The sequence below is a fragment of the Aquarana catesbeiana genome, linkage group LG05, assembly GCF_042186555.1.
Source record: "Aquarana catesbeiana isolate 2022-GZ linkage group LG05, ASM4218655v1, whole genome shotgun sequence".
Taxonomy (NCBI): Eukaryota; Metazoa; Chordata; class Amphibia; order Anura; family Ranidae; genus Aquarana; species Aquarana catesbeiana.
The window spans coordinates 532753891-532780629 of record NC_133328.1 but is presented as its reverse complement, the minus strand read 5'-3'; the positions used below and the strand labels follow the sequence as shown (position 1 = coordinate 532780629).

The following is a 26739-nucleotide window of genomic DNA, read 5'->3' as shown; positions in this document are numbered from 1 at the left end:
AAACTAAACCCTTGATAAACTACAATGTGAGCATTAAGAGTTGTAATAATTAACAAAATGTAGCTAAAAAAATAAATTATTTGATAACTGGTGGTTTAACAAAGGGCAGAATACCACAAGCACCCATGGTGCTCAATGAATAATCATTTTTAATCAATGCAAATTTATTGAATGAAAGGGAATATTGGACTGAATGCTATAAGCTTTTGCTCATTTGCATCTATTTAGAATATTCACAACACTGATTATAATAGTCCAACCAACGTTCTTTTGTAGTGAAGGTTTGAGCTATTTAGGTCTCGTTGTCTTGGCTTTTACCTTGGCTTAACGCATCTGCTCCTGTTGGTGTTAATACATGCAGATTTTCAAAAAGTCTTTTCAATAACCATCTTAAATAATTCATCTTTATGGTTGACTACACATAAAATAAAGGCTCCAACAGACTATGACAGTTTTTATTATTGAGCCATATTGTACACCCAATGTCTAAGTGTATTCACACTAAAGAGCGGAGGCAGCATTCATCATAACACATCTCACTAATTCATTAGATGCCATTGTTCAAAAAAGGCCTTTTTCATGGATACACTTTTCATTAAAGCACTTCATGGATTTCATGGAGTAGAGAAATGTGAAAAATGTGAACACTTTGCTAGAACTTTATTTTAAGATGCACATTAGGTTGTTTAGAGGCGTATTTTAAGCTCAGCGTTTAGAGGCAGAAAAAACCTTCTATTTGCGCTTTTGAGAGCGGTTTTCTGGAAGAAAAAAAACGCTAAGTGCTTGTAAATGCTATGAGTAAGCACTTAGTATAAGTGTGAAATGCGTCAGCTGTTCTTTTGTACCACTCTGCTGTGGTGTCTTGTGTACTTTATGGTCCTGATCTACAATTAAAGGCATAAGAAATTTCTATCGGAGTGCGGCTGTCCAGAGTTCTTCCGCCCATTTCTATCTGCTTGTAAATGCTCCCAAACTATCAAAATTAGTGTTTTTTTTTCTGCCATTGTTTTAAGCCATCACGTATAGACCCTTAAAAGCTGAAATGTAGCTATGATTTTTCTTGCATAGTTTAATCAGCTTACCGGAACCAACAGCAGCACCAAAATTATGTAAATCTATCTAAGGCTTCATGTACACACAGCCTAAGTTGACTGCCAGCCATAGGAAAACGCAAAAAGCGGCAAAATTGAGAAAAAATCACAATCAGCCAAAATGGTCCTATCCTGAACGCGATTCTTTCGCATTCAGGAGAGGCAGGAGAGGGAGGTTGAGGGAGGTTGAATCTCCCCTAACCCAGCAGCTTCTAAACTCTTGTAAAAGCCTATGTGTACATGGATACATAGGCTTTAATGGAGATGAGTTTAGGAACTTTGGCAAAAAATGCCAAAAGCTCCTGAACTCAAGTTCAGAAGCTGTAGTGTACATGAGCACTAAAGCCTCGTACACACAGTATGAAAATCAGAAGGGGATTGTCGTTTGACAAGCTGTTGTCCGAAAGTCTTACCGTTAGTACGCTCCTTTAGACAATTGTTTTCCAATTTTCAGACAACAAATGTTGGATGACAGGCTGGTAAATTTTTGGCGAACGACGGCTCCACATCTGATTTTCAGATGGTCAGTACACAAATGCGTGACACAAAAGTCGAAAGTGCAACTACTGTTCGTAATCTAAAATTAACATTCGTGATGCGGCAATTGATGAAATGTCAAAATTTGCATCTTCCTTAATGGGATAATAATGAAGCTGGTTTGCATGTAGTTATGCCAAACGTATTTTAAAAGGTATTTGTTTTGTACATTCTAAAAATCGCGAATCAATGCTCACCAAACTTATACTAACATGAAATTAGAAGAAGGGGCCCAAAGGGTAGCGTTTGAGAAATGAACTTCCTCCTTATACTCTCATAGTACGTCACTACGTTTGTGTTGTTGAATGACAATTTGCGTAAAGTTAGTATGCTAGACAAGATCCTGGCACACGCCCTTTTGACAAAAATCAGATGCTCGGTCGTCCAACAATCAGACCGTGTGTATGAGGCTTAAGGGTTATATACAGTATCTCACAAAAGTGAGTACATCCCTCACATTTTTGTAAATATTTTATTATATCTTTTCATGTGACAACACTGAAGAAATGATGCTTTGCTACAATGTAAAGTAGTGAGTGTACAGCTTGTATAACAGTTTAAATTTGCTGTCCCCTCAAAATAACTCAACACACAGCAATTAATGTCTAAACCGCAGGCAACAAAAGTGAGTACACCCCTAAATGAAATTGCCAAACTGGGCCCAAAGTGTCAAGATTTTGTGTGGCCACCATTATTTTCCAGCACTGCCTTAACCCTCTTGGGCATGGAGTTCACCAGAGCTGGAGTCCTCTTCCACTCCTCCATGACGACATCACGGAGCTGGTGAATGTTAGAGACTTTGCGCTCCTCCACCTTCCATTTGAGGATGTCCCACAGATGCTCAATAGGATTTAGTTTGGAGACATGCTTGACCAGTCCATCACCTTTACCTTCTGCCTTGCTTTTTTAGCAAGGCAGTGGTTGTCTTGGAGGTGTGTTTGGGGTCCTTATGTTGGAATACTGTCCTGTGGCCCAGTCTCCGAAGGGAGGGAATCATTGCTTTTCTTGGGTATGTCACAGTACATGTTGGCAGTCATGGTTCCCTCAATGAACTATAGCTCCCCAGTGTCGGCAACACCCATGCAGCCCCAGATCATGACACTCTTACCACCATGCTTGACTGTAGACAAGACAAACTTGTATTTGTACTCCTCACGTGGATGCCGCCACACATGCTTGACACCATCTGAACCAAATAAGTTTATCTTGGTCTCATCAGACCACAGGACATGGTTCCAGGTCCTTAGTCTGCTTGTCTTCAGCAAACTGTTTGCTGGCTTTCTTGTGCATCATCTTTAGAAGAGGCTTCCTTCTGGGAAGACAGCCATACAGACCAATTTGATGCAGTGTGCAGCGTATGGTTTGAGCACTGATAGGCTGACCCCCTACCCCTTCAACCTCCGCAGCAATGCTGGCAGCACTCATACATCTATTTCCCAAAGACAACCTCTGGATATGACACTGAGCATGTGCACTCAACTTCTTTGGTCGACCATGGCGAGGCCTGTTCTGAGTGGAACCCGTCCTGTTAAACTGCTGTATGGTCTTGGCCACCGTGCTGCAGCTCAGTTTCAGGGTCTTGGCAATCTTCATATAGCCTAGGTCATCTTTATGTAGAACAACAATTCCTTTTTTCAGATCCTGAGAGAGTTCTTTGCCATGAGGTGCCATGTTGAACTTCCAGTGACCAGTATGAGAGAGTGAGAGCGAAAACACCAAATTTAACATACCTGCTACCCATTCACATCTGAGACCTTGTAACACTAACGAGTCACATGACATCAGGGAGGGAAATGGCTAATTGGGCCCAGTTTGGACATTTTCACTTAGGGGTGTACTCACTTTTGTTGCCAGCGGTTTAGACATTATTGGCTGTGTGTTGAGGTATTTTGAGGGGGGCAGCAAATTTACACTGTTATACAAGCTGTACACTCACTACTTTACATTGTAGCAAAGTGTCATTTCTTCAGTGTTGTCACATGAAAAGATATAATAAAATATTTACAAAAATGTGAGGGGTGTACTCACTTTTGTGAGATACTGTAAATGAGTCACCTGGATAGCCACAATCAGAAACAGTTTCTTCCACCCCCAGGCCCCTTAGCTCTACACAAATTGATCAACCACTTACCAATTCTGCTTTTAAAGTAGTAGTAAACTGCAGCCTTTAAAGAAAAAAATCCCCTGCAAGGCAATGGCATAATGCACTAGTATGCATCACCGCGATGATGTAACTTCCACGCATGCATATGGGAGTCATGGTTTACAGCATAGAGTTCTGAGAGGAGGGCACGGGTATGCAGTCCCTTCACAGCGCATGCACTGATGATATCCCCGGCTGCATCCACTGTATTCACAGTACCTAAAGGTAAGCCTTACTATAGGCTTACCTGTAGGTACAAGTTCAAAAGAGGAGTTTACTACCACTTTAAACATGCCCTGCTTGGTGATATTTGAAAAAAGCTACAGTCTAACTAACCAGGTTAGGGCTCTTTTATGTTTTTCCCTAATATGCCATTTGTAGAAGACAAAATACAACTTCCTATTCTAAAAATACAACAAAAACATCAAGCATTTCAAAACTAACCTTTACAGTTTCCTCTGTGACATTTTTATCGAGTTTGTCAGCTGCATTTTGCATCATTCGGTGAAAAAATGCCTATGAAAGAAAAAAGAGCAATGTGAAGATGTGTCATTTAATATGGCTAGAGAGGATCAGAAATATATCAGACGTACCCAATATCATTACCATCAATCAAAGTAAGATAAAACAATGCAATAGTTAAGCTATGCTCATTTCATAAAATAAAACAGCTAAATCAAGCAATTATATACGGTAAATACAGCCTTTAAAAAAGAAAGTTTTGCCTTTACATGTAGTCTAACATTTGCTAACAATTCCCCAGCTTGGCTATTATATTTTGATAACTGCCACAGACGGCTGTCAGAATCCATGATTGGATACAGCTGTTGTTCTTTTGATTTTTTAATCAAAGGATTTTGGGCGGGAGGGGGCCACCCACCATGCAAATTCGAACAGTTTATGGCTGGCTTTGCTGTGTAAAGGTATGGGTCAGCAAGATTTCTGAGTGATGAAGTTGGATACCTCTAAAACCAGTAACAAGTTAAAACAAAAGTGTTCCCTGATTGGATGATGTGGAGATGGCAATGTCAAGGCCCTGCCTCTTCATCTTAATCATTCAGAGAACCCTTTGCATTATTGAGAAAATTAAAAGTGTTCCCTGAAAGGCGCCTGTGCCAAGGAAGTGTCCTCCTGTTCAAAATGCAGCAGAGCAGCCTTTGTCATTGCAAGCTAGTGGAGATCACTGTAGTAGCAGTGCTTACTATGGTGATTTCCATCTTTCAAGTGATCCCACAGGTATGGCCCATACATACTTACATTGATCCAAGCAATGTAACTTTGGGATCAATTCACTAAGGTTTACCACATGCGATAAGGGTATCATATTACCGATTTGCATAAATTATTGCATGCGGTAAACTAAGTTCAATTTACGAAAAAAAAAATAACGATTATGCAGCATTTACCGGAAAAAGTGCCAGTTAATACCGCATAAAAAGCTCTTAAAATCGGTGTTCCGCCTAGGGAAAAAAAAATTAAAAGTCTTTATATGGACACGTACCTGTACAAGGAGCCCACAATGTCGGCACCCCAGATGGTTTTTGGGTCAGCTGTCGGGTGCTGCCGCCGCCCATTTGTCGTAAGGGAAACCAGCAGTGAAACCTTTCGGCTTCACAGCCGGTTCCCAATTGCACATGCGCAAAGGGTGCTGCACTTTCTAACTGGCCCGGCAGGGGAGTAAGTAGGAGGGGGGCCAAACTTCTGAGGGACTAAGCCACAACAGTGGGGAAGGGTACCTGTCAAAAACAGGTACCCGTTCCCCCCTTCCTCCCCTGAAAGGTACCAAATGTGGCACCGGAGGGGGGGAGGAAGCAGATAAGCAGAGATTCCAATTTTGGGTGGAACTCCATTTTAAGCCAAATTCACAAACAGACCAGAGCATTAAAAAGCATGCAACAATTACCACCAGGGTTTTGCTGGCGATATCACTTGCGGTATTTGTCAAAAAACGGCCTGGAGTCAGGGGAAGCAGGCCGGCGCATCCTTAACAACCGATGACTCGTCAGCTGTCAGCAGGCTTCCCCGCTCACAGCTGATTGTAAAAAAATACTGACAATTAAAAAGTATGAAAAAATAAACAGTGTGGGGTCCTCCCTTACTTTACAACCACTTTAATGAGACCTTTTCCATTGCTCATGCAGGGCAAATAAAAGCTTACACAGGCCTTACTTTCCCCAGTCCTGGTGGCTCAAAGCAGTGTGGCTGGAGCAAGGAAAGGTGTGAATATGCCACTATGCCAGCCTGAGCTGAGCAGAGCAATGTGAACCTTTACCTTCATTTCACTTTAAAAATCAGGCCTGCATATTTCTAAGAAGGCAACATAGCCCACAAAACACTGTTTAAATTTAACACTAGATTTCAGAAAGTATATGTAAGAGACTATGGCAAATTGGGGGCAGGGTTGCCACAGCCAGTAAATTTACTGACAGTTTGTAAAAATCAGTGATTTTTTTTTACAACTGCCAGTAAATATCAGGGGCTGATAAATTCATACTGTGTTGACTTTTTAAGTGTAAATTAAACAAATTACTTTGTTGTAGGTATTGTCAGTATTTCCATATCATGTTTATACTGCTCAAATATTTACTGTGTTAGTTTTCAATAGGAGTTCAGTAATTTCTCAGGTTGCCAGTAAAAAAATGTGCTCCGCCAGTAAATTTCCCATGTTTTGTCAGTAAAAAAAGATGCGGGAGGTTGGCAAATCTGAATGGGGGAAATATGTTCTTTTTATGTGCCAGTGTAATACAACAAGCAATGAAAACACACATATCACACATTCAAAGTGTACATGGCAAGGAATCCCTGACTGAAAGGATTTATAGATTCATGTCATACGTTTGAACCTCTGTCAAGTCTCTCTGTATCGCCCCCGGGATTGTATGGAAGCAGAAATACACAGTAACTGGTATTATCATATACTGTACATTACACCCGGGATGCATTATCTCATGTATGTGCACATAAAGTCAAACTAGTTTCTGTTCCTTCTGCTTAGAATTACAGAAAATTAGGATTTATCTGAAATATTAACTGTGTGGGAAATCTGCTGGATTAAGTTCACACATATTAAAATAGTGAAGCATTTATTTCCCAGGGAAGCTGATATAAGCCCCAGCATGTGATTTTCATTTGGAAACATTTCCTGTTACAAACCTAAATAAATCGATGTGTTATAGGAAGTGTAACATTTACATTTTAATTAGGAGGCGATGTGGGCAATAGTATCTTTACTATTCACCAGTGCTTAGAAAAGGCCGCCACAGCGCTCATAGTTAAAGTAATCCTGGCACCGTAAAAACAGCAACAACAACAAGAAAAATGACTTTCCGTAAGATTGGGAATTTCTTTTGTTTTTTTTCCATGGCACAGTGGAAGCTTTTGGCCCATTGCCATTTCCTGCTATAAGGGTCCATTCACATTAACTGCAATGGGACTGTACTGGGAAGCTATTCAAGCACAGTCCCAATGCAAGATAAGGCAAAATGCCTTGTCTCCCGTGTGCCTGGTTCACATCACTGTGTTTCAGTGGTGTGCGGGCAGGGTGTGGTGAAAAAAGTACAGGAGGCCATACTTTTTTTCACCGCAGTGCAGTATGAGGCAATCCACCACCTTGCACCACATAGTGACCAATTGAATTTAATGTGACATTTCAATAAAGTCAAATTAATAAAAAAAAATGGTGTGATTCGCTGAGTTTGGCGCATTGGCACTTCAACAATCCCACCAGATGCACCACACACCAGCTGCTGTAAATTAGCCCTTAAAGTGTATCTAAACTCTAAGAGCTCTTGCACACAGGTACCACAAACACTGCGTTATTAGGCATTCAGGCGTTTTAGCTTTTTTCTGATCTGAATGCAGCCCATTGCTTTTAATGGACGCATGGATATCAGTAAACTATAAACCAATACATTTGCCTGACTATACAGAACCAAATTAATTACAGGCTACTGTGTGGGACTCACAACTGATAAATCAATGCAAGAGCTGTCCGTCAATCTCACTACGCACAGAACCCACTAAGCCCTAAAACATAACTTTTATTCATACACAGCTAAAATAACGTATGTTGGTAAAAATGTTAAAATAATGAATCTGCAGGTGGATGCAGGGGGTAAAAAATCTGGTAGGAGTATTCAACTTGGGTTTTCCATGAAGAGAAACATTATTTATAATAATTAAACTAAGCGCTGGTTCACACAGGGGCAACACGACTTACAGCGCGACTTAGCAAGGCGACTTCAGCGCGACTTCAGCGCGACTTCAGCGCGACTTCAGCGTGACTTGGGGCGACTTACAAGGCGACTTCAAGTCGCCTCCAAGACAGGCGACTTTCCAGTGGCCAATCAAACTACAATCCGCTCTGGGGGAGGGAGGGGTTTGCTTGAAAAAAACATCTTCTCTTCCTGTGAAGTCGCTTCACTATAGACCACGATCCGACTTGTAGGCGACTTCCATTGAAATCAATGGGTACAAGTCGCCTACAAGTCGCCTTGAAGTAGTACAGGGACCTTTTCTGAAGTCGGAGCGACTTCAGTAGCGTACATATAGACGGCTCTCATTCACTTACATGGACTTTCAGATGTCAAGCGACTTGGGGCGTCTTGAGGTCTGACAAGTCGGATCCCAAGTCGCGGTAGTGTGAACCAGCACTAAGGGAAATTGGCGCTGCTTAAAACTAATATTTAAATAAAGTATGTGTTACCAACCGTGATGCTACGTGAATCTTAATATATAACATTATCCGTTAGTGTACTTTCTGTTTGAAACAGTATAATAAATATAGACAACCAAATGAAGTGAGAATTAATTAAATAAATATATAAAAAATAATATGAGTCCACTTCTAAAAAAAATGTGTATGTAATAATAAAAAAATCTATCCACATCAAATGTCCATATTCCCATAAAGTGACTTGTGTTGATTTCTAAGTGATGCGATTTATCGCAACTTCCTTGCAAAAAATAAGTGAGGTGACTTTTCCGTGCTCCCCTTAGGTAAATGCACTCACCAGATGCCCCTACCCCTGCATGTAGTCAAATAGGTCTCCAATCCTGGTGTCCCGAAAATCAATATGATCTCCTGCTCCGTAGCATACTTTACGCAATAGGATATCCACATGAAATCAATAAAAGCAGTAACTCATAGTGTGAATCCAATAAAATCAAATTTATTTGCGAAGAGTAACAAACTTTCCATAAGTTGAAGGGGTTCCAATTACCCCGATTTCATATACGCATACAGGCAATTTCCTGCGTCTGGGCAGCGTGCGTTCCGCAGACCACAACCAGAAAACTGGAAGTTTCCGGAAATTACGCTGATGTGTACCAAGTCCCGCATTACGCGTTTCGTCACTGGACGTCGTCTTATGTCCAAAAACTGGTCATACTAATGAGTGCTTCCCACACCAGACTTTTTTCAATTTTATCCTGCATCCCCGGATAATATAACCCCAAAATTCAACATGTTTCACCCATTAAAGAGCTTGATCAGGAGTCAAAAACGCAGGTTAATGATTTTTACACTTTTCCCAAGATACATTATTTTAGCTGTGTATGAATAAAAGTTATGTTTTAGGGCTATTTGGGTTCTGTGCGTAGAGAGATTGACACACAGCTATCACATTGATTTATCCGATGTCAGTAAACTGCCATCGTATTTAGATAAGTAAAAAAAAAAACGTAGATCAAATTTTTTGATTATTTGGCATTCTGGGAGCTAAACACACACACTATATGGACCATACACTCATTTTTTTAAGCACTAACTTTCTGCCAGGAAGATTCAGTGTTCATACATCAGTACTGTGTGCAAGGACCGTTACAATGAACTTCTCTTAGGGTTCTTGCACAGGGGCACCAAAAATGCAACATTATTAGGCATTCAGGCATTTATTTTTATTGATCTGAATGCAGCCTATTGCTTTTTAATGGGTCTGTACACACAGGCATATAAATATCAGTAAATTAGCGCCGTGTTTACATCAATAAAAAAATACAAATCTGCCTTACACATGAATACACTTACTTAATTACCTTAGCCCTGTTTTCCTCATTGCTGGATGTGATGCCACCATCCTTCCAGGATAGTTCCTGGAATCCTGGGTAATGCAGTGCAGTCAAAATCCCAAGAGTAGACAGCCAGCTCATTGCAAAAACATCATCTTGCAAGATTTAGGCTGGGCTGTATTCTTCAGGATCTAACTGGAAGGAATTAGACATCATCCTTGCCTAGGTGCTGCAGGTGTAAAACAGGGGTGAGGTGAGTATATCTTACATTTTACACACTAATAGTAAATGATCTGTAAAGGGGAGGGGGTACGGAAAGTGTAAGCAGGTGTGTATTTTAATGGGAAATGAGCATGGATTTCAGAGATTTTTTATTTTCCCTGATATACACTTTAGGTCTTTTCCTCCTCTCCCTGCATCCCTCAGTGCTGTATGCTGAGAACTTCCACAAAAAAAAAAAAAATTCATTACAACACATGGGGTCAGAGCTTGGTCATACACTGACCAGAATTTGGGCCAGTTCACTAGGGATCAGCTACATTTCAATCAGTGTGTGGCCGTCCCCGCTCAACAGAAGTCAATTATTTGATCAAAGGGACATGTTGAACAATTTTTCTCCATCGGGAGTTCATCCAATCAGCTGCAGCCGCTGATCTCTGTATTCTGAAAGCAGCAGGTGTCCCCGTCAGAATGCAATGTCCCAGCAGGATGCGGATTACTCCATCAGCCCACTGACTGATCGAAACAAAATAATGGCATTTCACCAGCTTCAGACAGTTGTCACCAGAATGTTGCGTGTCCCAGCGGAAGGATTACCCCTCACTTTCTATTCCAATTACAAATGTGAAATTTGCCACTCCCATATTCTACTTTACATGTTCATGACAATTAGAGAGCGGGGGAGAATCTTCACACCAGGGATAGAGACAACATTTAAACATGACAAGAGTTCTAATCCCTTCAATGCTTACTGTATGTAAGACATTTTAGTAAATATTCAGTACAAGGTGTCAAAACTGGGGTTGTTCCATGGTTTGAACTCATTTTGGTGGCGCATCAACACAGTCTACTGGGATTTTTTTTTTTAATGTTGGATGTGACTTCCCAAACAGCTCAGAATTAGAATGAAAACAAACAAGCTTCCTAAGGCCTCATACAAATGGACACTCCCTGGGTAATCAGTCTTTATCAGAAAAGGCTGTAAACACTTATGGAGGCTGCAGACCTGGATCTAAGGTAAGTAAGGCCCCTTTCTCTGGGGGCAGACTCCGCCAGGAGCCCACTTACTCAGTAGGGGATCTGTCTGCTGATCCCCACTGAGCAGGCAGATGGCTTGTCTGTGTCCGCTCATGCAGAGCAGACACTTCCTTTTCTCCTGTATGGGCGGTCAGATGTAAACGCACCTCCTATGCATTTACACTCAACTGCCATCTAATCCGATATGCTAGACGGAAGTGAAACAGATCCCCATCCCTCTATTTTTAGGGAAGCAGATATGATTGGATTTAAGCAGGTGTCTGTTTATACCCACTGCTCCATAATGGAGAATGGAGGGTCAGATCGGACCGCTAGTGTGAAAGGGGCCTAAGTAGCTAGGGAGTGGGTAGGTTAGTGCAGTTTTGCTTAGGTGGGCGTAGAAGAGGTTACTAGCTGAATGTTGATGTAAAGGTACAGACAGGGGCGGACTGACCATTGAGCCACTCGGGCACTGCCCGAGGGCCCTGGGCCACTAGGGGGCCCCATCAGGGTTGCCAGCCTCAGTAAAACTAGGGACAGTATGTATAAATCTGTGTTTTTTTTACATCTGTCTGTGTATACTGTGTGTACATGTATGTGTATACTGTGTGATTGTATACTGTGTGTGTGTATACTGTGTGGCCCCATAATCTCTGATTGCCTGGGGGCCCCATAATCTCCTATTGCCCAGGGGCCCCATGAGTTATCAGTCCGCCCCTGGGTACAGATGTCCTTTAAATCAGCCTTTCTCAACCTGCTTACCCCAGAGAAATTTTCAAGGGTTGGTTTGGGAATCCGCACATAACAACTATTACATGGACAGTTCACTGAATACTGGTGTAAATTGGTCCTTCGAGGAAACTTGAGACAGGATTTCCATATTGTCATTCTGGTCCTGCAAATCTTCCTGTTAGCATAATACCTTTACTTAAAAAAAAATAAAACAGACACAATAGAGCAGACTTTCTCAAACTTTATAATATGGAGGAACCTTTAAAATAAATTTCTGGTCTCAGGGAACCCCTTCTAATGACTTAATATCTCATGGTACATTAGCATTAACAGTATATTGTAGATGTAGGAATAAATGAAAAATAAGTAGTGTGACGCACTTAGCATTTGACACCCAGGACTGCTCTATGCCACAAAATAATTTTCAGAAAAAATAATGAAATGAAACAAATAATAATTGCCAGAAGATACGTGCAGACAAAGAAAATGTATAGCATTCCCTCGCTTGGTGCTCAATAAAGAAATGCCTTCTTAATTTGACAGTCAGTAGAAACGTGTCTTCTTACATTGGTGCATGGTGACATACCCTCTTACATTGGTGGTTGGTGGAAAAGGTACGTCTTTAAATGAAGATTAGTGAATTGCTCCCTTATATTTGTGGACGGAGGAGAAGTTACATCTTTGAGTGAAGGTTAGTGAAATGCTCCCTTACACTGGTGTTAAGAAGAGGAGGTGCATCCTTGATTGGAGGTTAGTGCTGGTAAGTGGAGAAGGGCCTTCTAAGATTGGTGGATAATGGGAAGAAAATTCCCCTCATAGACAGCTTAAAAAAATCACTGGTATCAGTGGTTACATATTGGAGAGGCAGAAACTGCTCATTGCTAAAGCTACCCGAAGCAACCACTGAGGAAGCCCCAGGGCTCCACAGAACCCTGGGGAGAAAGGCTGCAAAAGAATGTTAAAGTATTCCTAAATCCTAGGCAAAACCTTCTTGCTTAGGATTTAATACTTACTTAATGATAACCTTTTTTAAAAAAAAGTTATTATACTTACTTATACGCTTTTGCTCCTTGAAGTCCTTTTGCACAGCGCTTTTTTTATGCCAGCTTCTTCTCTATCTGGTTTCCTCTTCAAGTGCCTACTTTCAGTATACAAGTGCAACATCCATTATTGACATGGAGTGAGCACTATGAGGTCTATGGATGCAGCCTGAACATACATGTGTCAACATGGCAGCTTGCAGCCCTAGGCTTTTTCCCTCTGATTTCACCTGGTGCTGGCCAGTAACACACCTCCTGTATTAAAGTGCCTACACTCTTGGTGGAGCAACGACAGAGACACCTATGGGCAGCAGCATTGTCAGTCTGAGGGAAGGGTAGTGTTAGATGCACTAGCAAATTTAGATACACTAAAAAAAGTGAAGCCAGATTCCAGCTGTCACTTTTTAAACAGTTGCAGTAATAGTTTTGTTCCTTTTGTGATAAAGGTCTTACATAAATGAATAAAAGCTGATCATTGTAAGCCCCCTGTCAGTGGTAAATGGTTTGTCTCGACCCTCTAACTGGTTGTCTTGATGAACTCCTGGGAGGAACGAAACATATGTAGACACAGGAATGGAACCCTCCCACCCCCTGATGCACTGTATGCCTAACCATCTGACAGGAACCCAAGGAAGTAACCAGCACAGGACTTGCTGATTTTGGATGACTTATGGCTGGCGATACTGTCGTTGTCCGCCTGGAGTGAGTGGAGATACATTTAGTTGCTGTGCAATGCACACAAGGCTCACTTCTCAGACTCAGTTCATTGCCTATTGTGGAGTTTACACAGGAATGATATGCTTGCGGGATTCACTGAGGAGCATCACCTGTGCCGAATCACCTGCATGACCCACACCGCAGCCGACTTTACTCTACTCATCCAGCTGCTGTGTTGATTTGGAGAATCGGAGGACCGTGACCACTCATTCACACCAATTTGTCATTGAGGAAGAAGGACAGTGAGTACACTTTATTACATGACCGACCATATCGGCAGTTCCCACGGGGTACCCAGAGCGTTGGGACCCAATTATGTACTGGCCGGATCGGATGTAATTATCTATGCTCTCATGTGACTTTGACTGCTTGTACCCCATATGTGGGGACAGTTTCCCACTCTTTCAGCCTTGGGTTGTCTTTGGCGGGATGATCAGTGGTGCCTCTCCATCCCACAGAGAGACTTTTTGTGTCATCCAATAATCACCTTTTTATTTCATCCCTTGTTGTGGTCTTCCTGACAGGATGACTGCGACTTTCAATTATCAGTTGATTCAGGACTGAGTCCTGTGACACAATCAGGAGGTGTTCTTTCTCACAGGTGGTTACCTAGCAGTCAGACAGTCTTCCGGTATTTCCTGTTTTAGAGTAGGCTACTGCATCCGCCCAATGCGGATATAAGGTGCAGAGCTTTCCTATCAGGATACTGTGAGCTATCTGGCCCAACAACCATTCTGGATATTTTGAATACAAGTGCTATATCAGAGGTACCATCTTATGTTGGGGGGGGGAGGTTACAGTTTTTTGTTCCAGCTCTGAAGGGGAGGTGTTGAGTGGTCCCATGTATTGCAGGGGGAGGAGAGGGTTGGATATGGTATAGTGGGTCTCTGCACAAGTAGGAGAGAGGGGTGCTATATAACATATGGAGGGGGGGATCTTGTGGGGAGGTTAGATACATGCATTAGAGTCATTTTTCGTGCTGCTGTTTCACTATTTTTACAATAAACTGGAATGAGGAGATAACCCCTGGGTGTGGACATTTTTTAATTATTTTTTCTTTTGTCGACCCTCTAACTTCCAGATCTGCCAGACTAAGGCCTCGTTCACAAGCGTATACCACAGCATACATCTGTGCGATGGCCATGTTTGTTTGCATAGGGATGCACAGGTGTTATATGTTCCATTCATGTCAATTGGAATGCAGTGTCTGTATGACATACGGTGCCTTGAAAAAGTATTCGTACCCCATCAACCAAAAACATTAATGTATTTTATTGGGATTTTATATGACAGACCAACACAAAGTGGCACATAACTGTGAAGTGGAAGAAAAATTTAAAAAAAATAAATGGTTTTCAACATTTTTTACAAATAAATATCTAAAACAATGTATGGCGTGTATTTGTATTCAGCCCCCCGAGTCAATACTTTGTAGAACCACCTCCAGCAGCATTTACAGCTGCAAGTCTTTTTGAGCCTGATCTGTAATACACCTGTATGAACAAGGCCTAACTGGGTAGATCACCGAGTGAAAATAAAAGGAAAAAATTCTAAAAAGAAAGTGAAGGCAGCCAGCCAGCACATGTAAGAGTTGGTAAGCTGGAAAATAACCCCTTCCCACCGAGTGTACGCAGATGTGCGGCCTCAGCTTTCAGGGGTTATACCGGGATAATGCCAGAAGCTGCAGGCATCATCCCGATACCATTTTTTAGAGCCAGCGATCGGCTTTCCAGGGATAACAACCAATGCGGCTAAAAGCCGCTCGGCTGTTATACCGGAGGAGCGGGAGGGGACATCCCCCCTCCCACCACCTCCCGCCGCTCTCAATGGGCCTCCCATCCCACCGGGAGACCCGATCGACAATCCGCCAACTCTGACGGCTAGGGACAGACTGGCACGTGGCCGGAAATGGCTTCGTTCCAGTCTCCTGATTGTAAACACGGAAGCAACGTCATGACGTCACTTCTTGTTTACTCGGCTGCCAATGGCGCCGGTTTTAAAAAAATATACAGTATTCAGAATCGTCGAAAACGGCGATCTGAATACTTTGAAGTGCAAAGGAGGGGAGGAGGGATCGGGGGTCTAATAAAGAGTACCTGTCACCACCTATTATTGTCACAAGGGATGTTTACATTCCTTGTGACAGCAATAAAAGTGATCAAAAACATTTTTTTTTTTAAACACAATTTATTAATATAAAAATAAATAAAATAAATAGGAAAACATTTTTTCTAAAGCGCCCCCATCCCCGCAAGCTCACGCAGCAAAGAAAACGCATACGAAAGTCGCGCCGGCATATGTAAACAGTGTTCAAATCACACATGTGAGGTATCGCCACGATCGTCAGAGCAAGAGCAATAATTCTAGCACTAGATCTTCTCTGTAACTCTAACCTGGTAACCGTAAGAAAAAAAAAATTGAAAGCGTCGCCTATGGAGATTTTAAGGTACCGTAGTTTGTCGCTATTCCACAAGTGCGTGCAATTATAACGCGTGACATGTTTGGTATCTATTTACTCGGCGTAACATCATCTTTCACATTATACAAAAAAATTGGGCTAACTTTACTGTTTCGTTTTTTTAAAGTTCACGAAAGTGTCCCTTTTCCCAAAAAGTTGCGTTTAAAACACCGCTGCACAAATACCGTGTGACATGAAATATTGCAACAATCGCCATTTTATTCTGTAGATTCTCTGCTAAAAATATATATATAATGTTTGGGGGCTCTAAGTAATTTTTTAGCAAAAAATAGGGATTTTAACTTGTAAACACCAGACGTCGAAAATAGGCTTAGTCATGAAAGGGATAATAATTGTTTGCATTTGGGTTTAATACCACTTTACGCATAAAAAAGGGCATTATGTCTTGCATGCCACATGAGTGATACACAGCAGCGTCTTTAATGCAGAGGTCCTGACTGTACTTCCAATGGGGAAGTTTCAGCATTCACTAAAGGAAAAAAATGGTGCAAGTGCAACTTTGCTACCTCCTATTGTGTACAAGAGGTATGATACTCCCATAATCAGTACGGCCTTATCTGAAATACAGAGCTACAGAGCTCGCTGTTCTTTTAATGCGCCAAACTCAATTCTTTTCATTGAAAATTATTTGCACGAAACAGAACTCAACCCATACCCAGCTATTCAAATACATATGCATTGTTATTCTTTAAATACAATTGCAAAAGTTCAACAAGAAAAGACTTGAACTTTTTCTCAGAAGTCAGCCTCACCAGTACATGATTTTGTCAGTCAGTGAATTCTGCAAATCCCATACATAGAGCAATAAGCCAAGAGCTTCCCCATTGAGTATTGTGCTGTGACTTAGTCAATAAATGTTAAGCTGAAATGAAAAATCAATACATGTCTCAATTGAGTAGGTCACTTTCAGCAATGTTGCACCTTCTCAGTTACCATTTCACATTGTGCTACCAGTAGCAATCGGGGACCAGGAGGCAATTCTAAATATATCTCTAATGGAAAATCATATTAAAGGCACAAATCACACCAAAAGGTTGTATATTTCATTGATGTAGCACAAACATGGCTTTACAATAAAAAGTGGATATAGTTCATTTAAAAAAAATCTAAAAACAAGAAAGAAATAACAAGAGTGAAACACATACTCTAGAGTCTAGACCAATTGTCACGTAGTTGCTCACACATGGCATATTCACCGGTACTGGTTGTAAACACTATGGGGTTGATTTACTAAAACTGCAGAGTGCAAAAACTGGTGCAAGTGTGCATGGCAGCCAATCAGCTTCTAACTTCAGCTTGTTCAGTTAAGCTTTGACAACAAAAAAAATACCTAGAGAGCTGATTGGTTTCTATGCACAGCTGCACCAGATTTTGAACTTTCCAATCTTAATAAATCAACCCCTATAAGTTTATCTATGGTCAAAATGTAAAATCCTTTATTCATTTCCACGTTACATTTCAATTATTTCTAGCCTACTCTTATTAATCTGAACAATATTGAAGTTTGTAAACTTACTTTATGAAGTTTTCCAGACATTTAATTTCTTGATTTCTGTGACACATATTCTATGCCCTGTGAATAGGGCACAGCTGTATCACACACTTCACAGAGCCTGCCTTCTGAACTCCAGAGATGCTGAGAGGAGGAGTTTCAGGAGGCAGAGACAGTACAGAAATCATTGCTTGCAAGCAGCAAGGTACCATGGGATATGTAGTCTCTAGAAATTGATAGGATACAGCTGAGGAGAAGCAGCAGGGAATTCAGGAAGTTGTTGAAAGAGACAACCAACAGAGACAGCACTTGCAACATGAAAGGAGATTATTCAAGTAACCTCATATTCAATTGTCAAATGTAACTATTACTAACTGTTACAATGCTGATGTCATAAAAAATAAAGTTAAAGCTGTGACCATTTAACTCCTTTAAAGATTAAAGGCTAAGTTCACCTTTACAGTATATATATATATCTATATATATAGATATATATATAGATATATATAGATAGATAGATAGATAGATAGATAGATAGATAGATAGATAGATAGATAGATAGATAGATAGATAGATAGATAGATAGATAGATATACTATATATATTAAATGCACATATATTTGTTGCTAATGGTTAAAGGCAATGGTCACTATTCTGTACTCCTACTTCTGGACCTCTCTACTGCCTTCGATACAGTTGACCACCCCTCCTCCGCAAAAAATGTCACTCCTTCGGTCTCCGTGACTATATTCTTTATTGATTCTCATCCTATCAATCCCACTGCACCTTCATTGTCACTTGCAATTCTACCTTCTCTTCTCCTCTTGTATTTCTGTCAGGGGCCCCTAAGGTTCTGTTCTTGGACCTCTCCTATTCTCGATTTACATCTCTCCCCTGGGTCAGCTGATAGCTTTCCACGGTGTTCACTAATTTACTATCAGATATATCAGTCTGGATGTCACACCACTTACTCAAACTTAATCTATCCAAAACCGAACGTATCATTTTTCCTCCCCCTCGTGCCTCTTCACCTGATCTCTCTGTCAAAATCGATGGCACAACTATAAGCCCATCCCCACATGCCAAGGTCCTAGGTGTAGTCCTGGACTCTGAACTCTCCTTTAAGCCCCACATCCAATCACTGTCCAAATCTTGCTGCCTCAACCTCCACAACATCTCCAAAATATTCCCTTTCTATCCAATGACACAACAAAGCTCTTAATTCACTCCCTGGTCATCTCTCGCCTCGACTACTACAACTCCCTCCTCATTGGCTTACCTCTACATAGTCTATCCCCCGCCCCGTCAATCCATCATGAATGCTGCTGCCAGACTCATCCACCTTACCAATCGCTCTGTGTCCGCTACTCTTCTCTGTCAGTCCCTCCACTGGCTTCCGCTCACCCAATGAATTATATTCAAAATGCTAACAACTACAGGCATACCCCACTTTTAAGTACATAATGAGCTTTATTTACTAAAGCTGGAACGTGCAAAATCAGGCTCACTTCTGCATAGAAACCAAAGAGCTTCCAGGTTTTATTACCAAAGCTTAATTGAACAAGCTGAGGTTAGAAGCTTATTGGTTTCTATGCAGAAGTGAGCCTGAATTTGCACTTTGCAACTTTAGTAAATAAACCCCATTGTGTACTTAAGAGTTGGGTATGCCTGTACTTACAAAGCCTTCCACAACTCTGCCCCCAACTACATCACTGACCTAGTCTCAAAAGACCAACCTAATCATTCTCTTCGTTCTGCTCAAGACCTCCCGCTCTCTAGCTCCCTCATCACCTCCTCCCATGCTCACCACCAGGACTTTTCCAGAGCCTCTCCAGGCTTTTACACGATCCCTAAAAACACTCCTCTTCAGAGAAGCCTATCCTATCCACACCTAACAACTGTATTTTCATTTTCTCCATCTGATCATCCCCCACAGCTATTACCTTTTGTTCCATCTGACCCTCCCTTCTAGATTGTAAGCTCTAACGAGCAGGGCCCTCTGATCCCTCCTGTATTGAATTGTATTGTAACTGTACTGTCTGTCCCCCATGTTGTAAAGCTCTGCACAAACTGTTGGAACTATATAAATCCTGTATAATAATAATAATAATAATAATAATTTCTACGCTGATAACACCCAAATCTCTCTCTACCACTCAGCTCACTCCATTAGTCTCCTCACGCATCACTAATTTACTGACCAACATATTAGCCTGGATGTCACACCACTTCCTCACATTAATCTATCCAAAACTGAGCTCATAATATTTTCTTCCCTATGTGCCCCTCCCCTGACCTTTCTCTGTCAAGAATAATGGTGCAACCATTGACCTGTCCCCGCATGCCAGGGTGCTAGGTGTAATCCTGGGGTTTGAACTCTCCTTTTGGCCCCACATCCAATCACTGTCCAAATCTTGCCGCCTCAACCTCCGCAACATCTCCAAAATACACCCCTTCTTAACCAATGACACCACAAAGCTTCTTATTCACCCCCTGGTTATCTCTCGCCTTGACTACTGCATTTCCCTCCTCATTGGCTTACCTTTACACAGGTTATCCCCCCTTCAGTTCGTCATGAATGCTGCTGCCAGACTAATCCACCTTACCAACCATTCAGTGTATGCCACCCCTCTTTGCCAAGCCCTTCACTGGCTTCCACTCACCCAACAAATTAAAATCAAAATACTAACAACAACTTACAAAACTATCCACAAATATGCCCCCAGCTACATCAGTAACCTAGTCTCAAAATACCAACCAAATCATTCTCTTCATTCCCAAGCCCTCCTGCTTTCTAGCTCCCTCATCACCTCCTCCCATGCTCTCTTCCAAGACTTTTCCCGAACTCCCCCCATCCTCTGGAACTCCCTACCTACTCCCTATCTACCAACTTTCTCCTACTCTGTCCACTTTTAGGCAATCTCTGAAAATCCTTCTCTTCAGGGAAGCCCAATCCTGCCTCCACCTAACAACTGTACATTTGTTTTTTCCATCAGCCCATTCCTTTTGTATCACTTAACCCTCCCTCCTAGATTGTAAGCTCCAATGAGTAGGGCCCTCTGATTCCTCCTGTGTGTATTTGTATTGTAACTGTAATATATATCCTTATGTTGTAAAGTGCTGCGCAAACTGTTGGCGCTGTCTAAATCCTGCATGATAATAATAATAATATGCAGGGAAAAAATGGTGCATTTATTTTATTTTTTTCCACAAGAGCCTGAAAAGCATTGCACCCACGATCAGTGGATCCAATGTCAGGTTCCTGCACTCTTTTCCTCCAGCTTTCTGCCCTTATCTCTGTACGGACTCAGAAAGGAGGAAGTGTCAATGGACTACAAGTGTGCTGATTGCCGCATTTATAGTTCACTGAGAACTACAAGTCCATCTGCTGAGGTGGAAGATGGGACATTATAGTCATTCATTCACAGGTCCCTGTAACACATCTGTGCGGGTGGGTGATTTTAGATTTAAAAGCGGCTCCCATGGAAAGAGGAACCCCACCCCCCACCCCACTGTCACAGGAGGGGGACTCAGGAGGTGGTGTGAGGGTGCCACGACAAGTACAGTTGTTGTGATTTGTTAAAGGGGGCGCTTGGGGGGTGGTCAATGCTATTGCTCATCTGTCTATTTTTTCCACCCCTCCACTGACCATAAGGATAACCAAGCCCTTACTGAAAAGTAATTTTTAAAGTAACATCTGTGATATTCATTTAATTTATTATATTTAAAATTCAAGATATCTACTTCCCTTTGCACATGCGGCGCCCTTCCATAACTGTTATGTCCTGCAGACAGCTAGTATCATACATAGGTTAGTGGTTTATATAAAAGGACCATGTTGGGAATAGTTACAATTGTAGAAAAACTAAGGTTAGAAAAACCCTAAATAAATAAGCAAAGCAATGGTGAACAGCTGTGGTGTGTCTCAAACCAACGACCAAGCATGGACTAGAATGGAGCCTAACTACTAGCCACAAAATGATGTAGAGAATCTTTAAAATAATAGACAAAGAGCCTCCTCCTCCTCCTCTTCTGTGTCTGCCCCATAGCAAGCACTTGCTATGTGGGCAGACATGCAGGCTCGATCCTGAACCGGCTCTGTGCATCTATTGACAAACACAGTGCTGCTTGACACTGCCCCCCCCAGCTTTGCTCACAGGATTTGATTGACAGCAGTAGGAGCCAATGGCCCCCACTCCTGACTCCATGTCCAGAGAGGAGAGAGATCAGGTCCAGGTAAGTATTTAAGAGGGGGCTGGGGGTAGCTGACATTAAAAGGCTTTTTTATTTTAATACAAAGAATACATTAAGGTAAAAAAAATTTGCCTTTACTGTGGTGTGTCTCAAATCTCCATCCATACACAGAATGGAATGGTGCCTTAAGCACTATGGTACAGCCATCCTAAAGGGTAAAGTGGCATCTCAAATTTTGGATTTACTTTCATTCCACATGACTTTGGTGATCAGGATGATGAGAGAGTGAATCTCTTTAACAGGGACAAAGACAGAAATAAAATTCTGACAAAGGCTCCTTACCAGTGGCGGCCGGTGGAATTTTTTTTTTTGGGGGGGGGGTGGGAAAAAGTATGCCAACCCCCCTCCCCTCGGTTGGTTTACTGGCGGCTTCCACTGCTCAGCGGTGGTGGCCTCCCATTCTCCTGCTCTCCACGGGTCATCAATGCAACAGCGGCCAATCGGGAGTGCATAAATCTATCCATTGCATATAGGGGGTTGCGTGAAGAGAGGGGTGGCACCCCTAATGGACGGCTGCCCCTGCTCCTTACTAAATCTCTGCACCACTTTACTGATTTTTGCATACCGCATGCGTGTTGTAACCATTTGAAATTAAAGAATGATTTTCAAAGAAATTACATATTTGAAATCCAATCTAAACCAGAAAGCTGGTTTTGCAATTTTTTGTTACCAAATAATTAGAATTGTAGCCACTAAATCTGTTCATCCACAGACCCAAGGCAGTAATGAGAAGGATTTTACAACACAGGACAGTGAGCAGAAAGCGAATAATATGTCACATTTTACACACTGTAAAATCTTACTATACAAATAGATAATTCAATTCAATAAAGCAGGACCCTCTTAATCCTCTTGTATTGTAACTGTGTTGTCTCCCTTTTATATTGTAAAGTGCTGCATAAACTGTTGGTGCTATATATAAATCCTGTATAATAATAAAACAAAATATGAGCATGTCATTTATATTTGTGCCTTGTAATGCTTAATAGCTGCATAAACTGTATGTACAGAATATACATGCATGGTATAGTGCCCCATAGATTCTGTGGGCCTGTATCCCAAGGCAGGAAACAAAGGGAATGGGGGACAACCCAGCAGAAGTCTATGCAGCTGTAATGACCAGGCTCTAAACAAACATAGGAGGCCATGGGTGTCTGATTGAGATATACTGTATATCACTATGGGGGCAGGGTGGGCTAGGTCAGGTTAGGAAGGGGAAATCCTTATCTAGCTGCATCACCACTTTTGCATAGCAGGAGCAAGCATTCCTGCTCATGATTTTGGTTGAGCGATTTGCAAGCAATTTTTCATGCTGCATAGGACCAGCGCATTGAATTGAATGTTCTGCCTTGTGCATGTTTGTTACCAGAAAAGGAGTTCCTACTCATTTTCAGCTGACATGCTTCGCACGATTTTTAAGGGCTTGGTTTGCCGTGATTGCAGCAAAGTGTGAAAGAAGCCTGTGTTCGGTGCCAGACTGAGTATAAAAATCAGTTCTGGGATACGTAGCACACCAGCCGACCAAGGTCTACACAACCAATATTTATGAAGTCTTCAAGAACAATAGATACTGGGACTAAAAAAAACTTACAGTACAGAAATGCTACCCAGCTACAGAACATTTTTAAACTTTGTGGAATTTACTATTGCAATGATACAGGCCTGTTTAAGGCCAGCCATATATGGGTTGAATCCCAAAAGAATTTTCTTTCGAAAATCTTATCTAAACATTTTCGTTCGAATTTTGCACAATTAGTGGGCTGCAGCAACGCCTGTTTTTGGTGCGGCCATCAAATTTGAGAGATCAGGCATGTTGGAAATTTTTTGAAAAACAAAGGACTTTCTAATTAATGATAGGAGAATTTTGTGAGAGATACAATCGAAAAAGAAATGCGCATGAGCACAGGAAAAGAACGTTACTGGAAAGAAAGGAAAATTCACGGAAAGAAAAGAAGTTTCCTGGCCACGAAAATTCTTTTCTGTAACAACATGAGGTGAAATTGAAGGCTTGGTAGGTCGAATTTCGAAATCAATGGTGGCACCATCAGATCACAAATCGCACAAAATTTCTGATTTTCTAAAGAAAATTTGTTCGGAATTCGACCCATGTATGGCCTGCATAAGGCAGGCCTTACACGGTGCAAATTTCTTTCTTGCAACCATGCATTGCAGGAAAGAAATTCACATGATTCCCTCATCAACACAGGCAGTGCTGACAGGGGAGTCACCAATTGTCTTCTCCCAGCAGGGGCAGGGGAAGCTGTGATTATTGCTAGTCCAACCTATGTGTGTAATTATATGTCAGTGTTACATTGTATATCCCTGTATGCTTATCTAATAGTTTTTTGAAACTATCGATGCTCCCCGCTGAGACCACTGCCTGTGGAAGGGAATTCCACATCCTGGCCGCTCTTACAGTAAAGAACCCTCTACGTAGTTTATGGTTAAACCTCTTTTCTTCTAATTTTAATGAGTGGCCACGTGTCTTGTTAAACTCCCTTCTGCAAAAAAGTTTTATCCCTATTGTGGGGTCACCAGTACGGTATTTGTAAATTGAAATCATATCCCCTCTCAAGCGTCTCGTCAAAGAGAGAATAAGTTCAGTGCTTGCAACCTTTACTCATAACTAATATCCTCCAGACCCTTTATTAGCTTTGTTGCCCTTCTTTGCACTTGCTCCATTTCCAGTACATCCTTACTGAGGACTGGTGCCCAGAACTGGAAAGCATACTCTAGGTGCGGCCGGACCAGAGTCTTGTAGATTGGGAGAATTATCACTTTATCCCTGGAGTTAATCCCTTTTTTAATGCATGACAATATTCTGTTTGCTTTGTTAGCAGCAGCTTGGCATTGCATGCCATTGCTGAGCCTATCATCTACTAGGACCCCCAGGTCCTTTTCCATCCTAGGTTCTCCCCCTAGTGTATAGATTCCATTCATATTTTTGCCACCCAAATGCATTATTTTACATTTTTCTACATTAAACCTCATTTGCCATGTAGTTGCCCACCCCATTAATTTGTTCAGATCTTCTTGCAAGGTTTCCACATCTTTCGAAGAAGTTATTGCCCTGCTTAGCTTAGTATCATCCGCAAATACAGAGATTGAACTGTTTACCCCATCCTCCAGGTCATTTATAAATAAATTAAATAGAATTGGTCCCAGCACAGAACCCTGTGGGACCCCACTACCCACCCCACCCCATTAACCATTCCCAGTATTCCCCATTTATCACCACCCTCTGAACTCACCCATGTAGCCAGGTTTCAATCTATGTACTCACCCTATGGCCCATGCCAACGGACCTTATTTTGTACAGTAAACGTTTATGGGGAACTGTGTCAAATGCTTTTGCAAAATCCAGGTACACCACAACTACTGGCCTTCCTTTATCTAGATGGCAACTCACTTCCTCATAGAAGGTTAATAGATTGGTTTGGCAAGAACGATTCTTCATGAATCCATGCTGATTACTGCGAATGATACAGTTTTCATTACTAAATTCTTGTATATAGTCCCTTATCTTCCCCTCCAAGAGCTTGCATACTATTGATGTTAGGCTAACTGGTCTGTAATTCACAGGGGTGTATTATGGGTCCTTTTTAAATATTGGTGCTACATTGGCTTTTTTCCAATCTGCTGGTACCATTCCAGTCAGTAGACTGTCGGTAAAAATTAGGAACAATGGTCTGGCGATTACTTGACTGAGTTCCCTAAGTACCCTCAGGTGCAAGCCATCCGGTCCCGGTGATTTATTAATGTTAAGTTTCCCAAGTCTAATTCTAATTCTGTCCTCTGTTAGCCAAGAGGGTGATTCCTGTGACGTGTCATGAGGATAAGCGCTGCAGTTTTGGTTACTAAAGCCCCCAATTCCCTTGTGAAGACTGAGGAGAAGAATAAATTCAATACCTTTGCCATCTCCCCGTCCTTTGTAACCAGATGTCTTTCATCATTCTTTATGGGGCCAATATGGTCTGTCCTCCCTTGTTTACTGTTTACATACTTAAAGAATTTCTTGGGATTTTTTTGCTCTCCTCCGCTATGTGTCTTTCGTGTTCTATCTTAGCCACCCTAATTGCACCCTTACATATCTTATTGCATTCTTTATAAAGTCTGAATGCTGATGATGATCCCTCAACCATGTATTTTTTGAAGGCCTTCTCCTTTGCTTTTATATGCATTTTTACATTGGAGTTAAGCCATCCATGACTTTTGTTCACTCTTTTAAATTTATTACCCAATGGTATGCACTGGCTAATGCCAATATGCTCTTAAAGAAAACCCATCTCTCCTCCGTGTTCTTTGTTCCTAAGATTGTATCCCAATTTATGCCTTCTAGCAAGGTACATAGTTTAGGGAAGTTGGCTCTTTTAAAATTCAGTGATTTTGTACTCCCTTTATGTTTCCTATTTATGTGGCTTATACTGAAGCCAATTGACCTGTGATCACTGTTTCCTAAATTGTCCCGTATTTCCACATCCGTAATCAGGTCTGTATGGTTGGTAATCAGTAGATCTAGTAACGCTTTATTTCTAGTTGGTGCGTCTACCATCTGACCCATGAAATTGTCCTGCAAGACATTTAGGAACTGGCGAGCCTTAGATGAATGCATGGTTCCCTCTGCCCAGTCTATGTTTGGATAATTAAAATCCCCCATTATGATGACACTTCCCATCCTTGCTGCTAATCCAAATTGTAATAGGAGGTCCACCTCTGCCTCCTCCCTCAGGTTAGGGGGTCTATAGCATACTCCCAGTATTATTTCCCCCTTAGCTTCATTCCTTTGGAGCTCTACCCATAAGGATTCCACCTCCTCCCCAGCTCCCTTAGTGATGTCATCTCTTACATTCACTTGTACATTATTCTTGATATATAGACATACCCCTCCCCCTTTTTACCCTCTCTATCCCTGCTATAAAGGGAATACCCTTGAATGGTTGCCAGCCAATCCTGAGAGCTGTTGAACCAGGTCTCTGAAATTCCCACAAAATCCAAATCCTCCTCATACT

At 41.6% G+C, this 26739-nt stretch overlaps 1 protein-coding gene across 1 annotated transcript in view; it reads right to left on the bottom strand.

Moving 5' to 3' along the window:
- Positions 1 to 26739, bottom strand: part of PREX2 (phosphatidylinositol-3,4,5-trisphosphate dependent Rac exchange factor 2) — a 422278-nt gene that overhangs the window by 333212 nt on the left and 62327 nt on the right. Inside the window, exon 2 of the mRNA XM_073631775.1 lies at positions 4216 to 4287. Within this exon, the coding sequence (XP_073487876.1) occupies positions 4216 to 4287 (72 nt within the window). The remainder of the gene's footprint in view (positions 1 to 4215; positions 4288 to 26739) is intronic.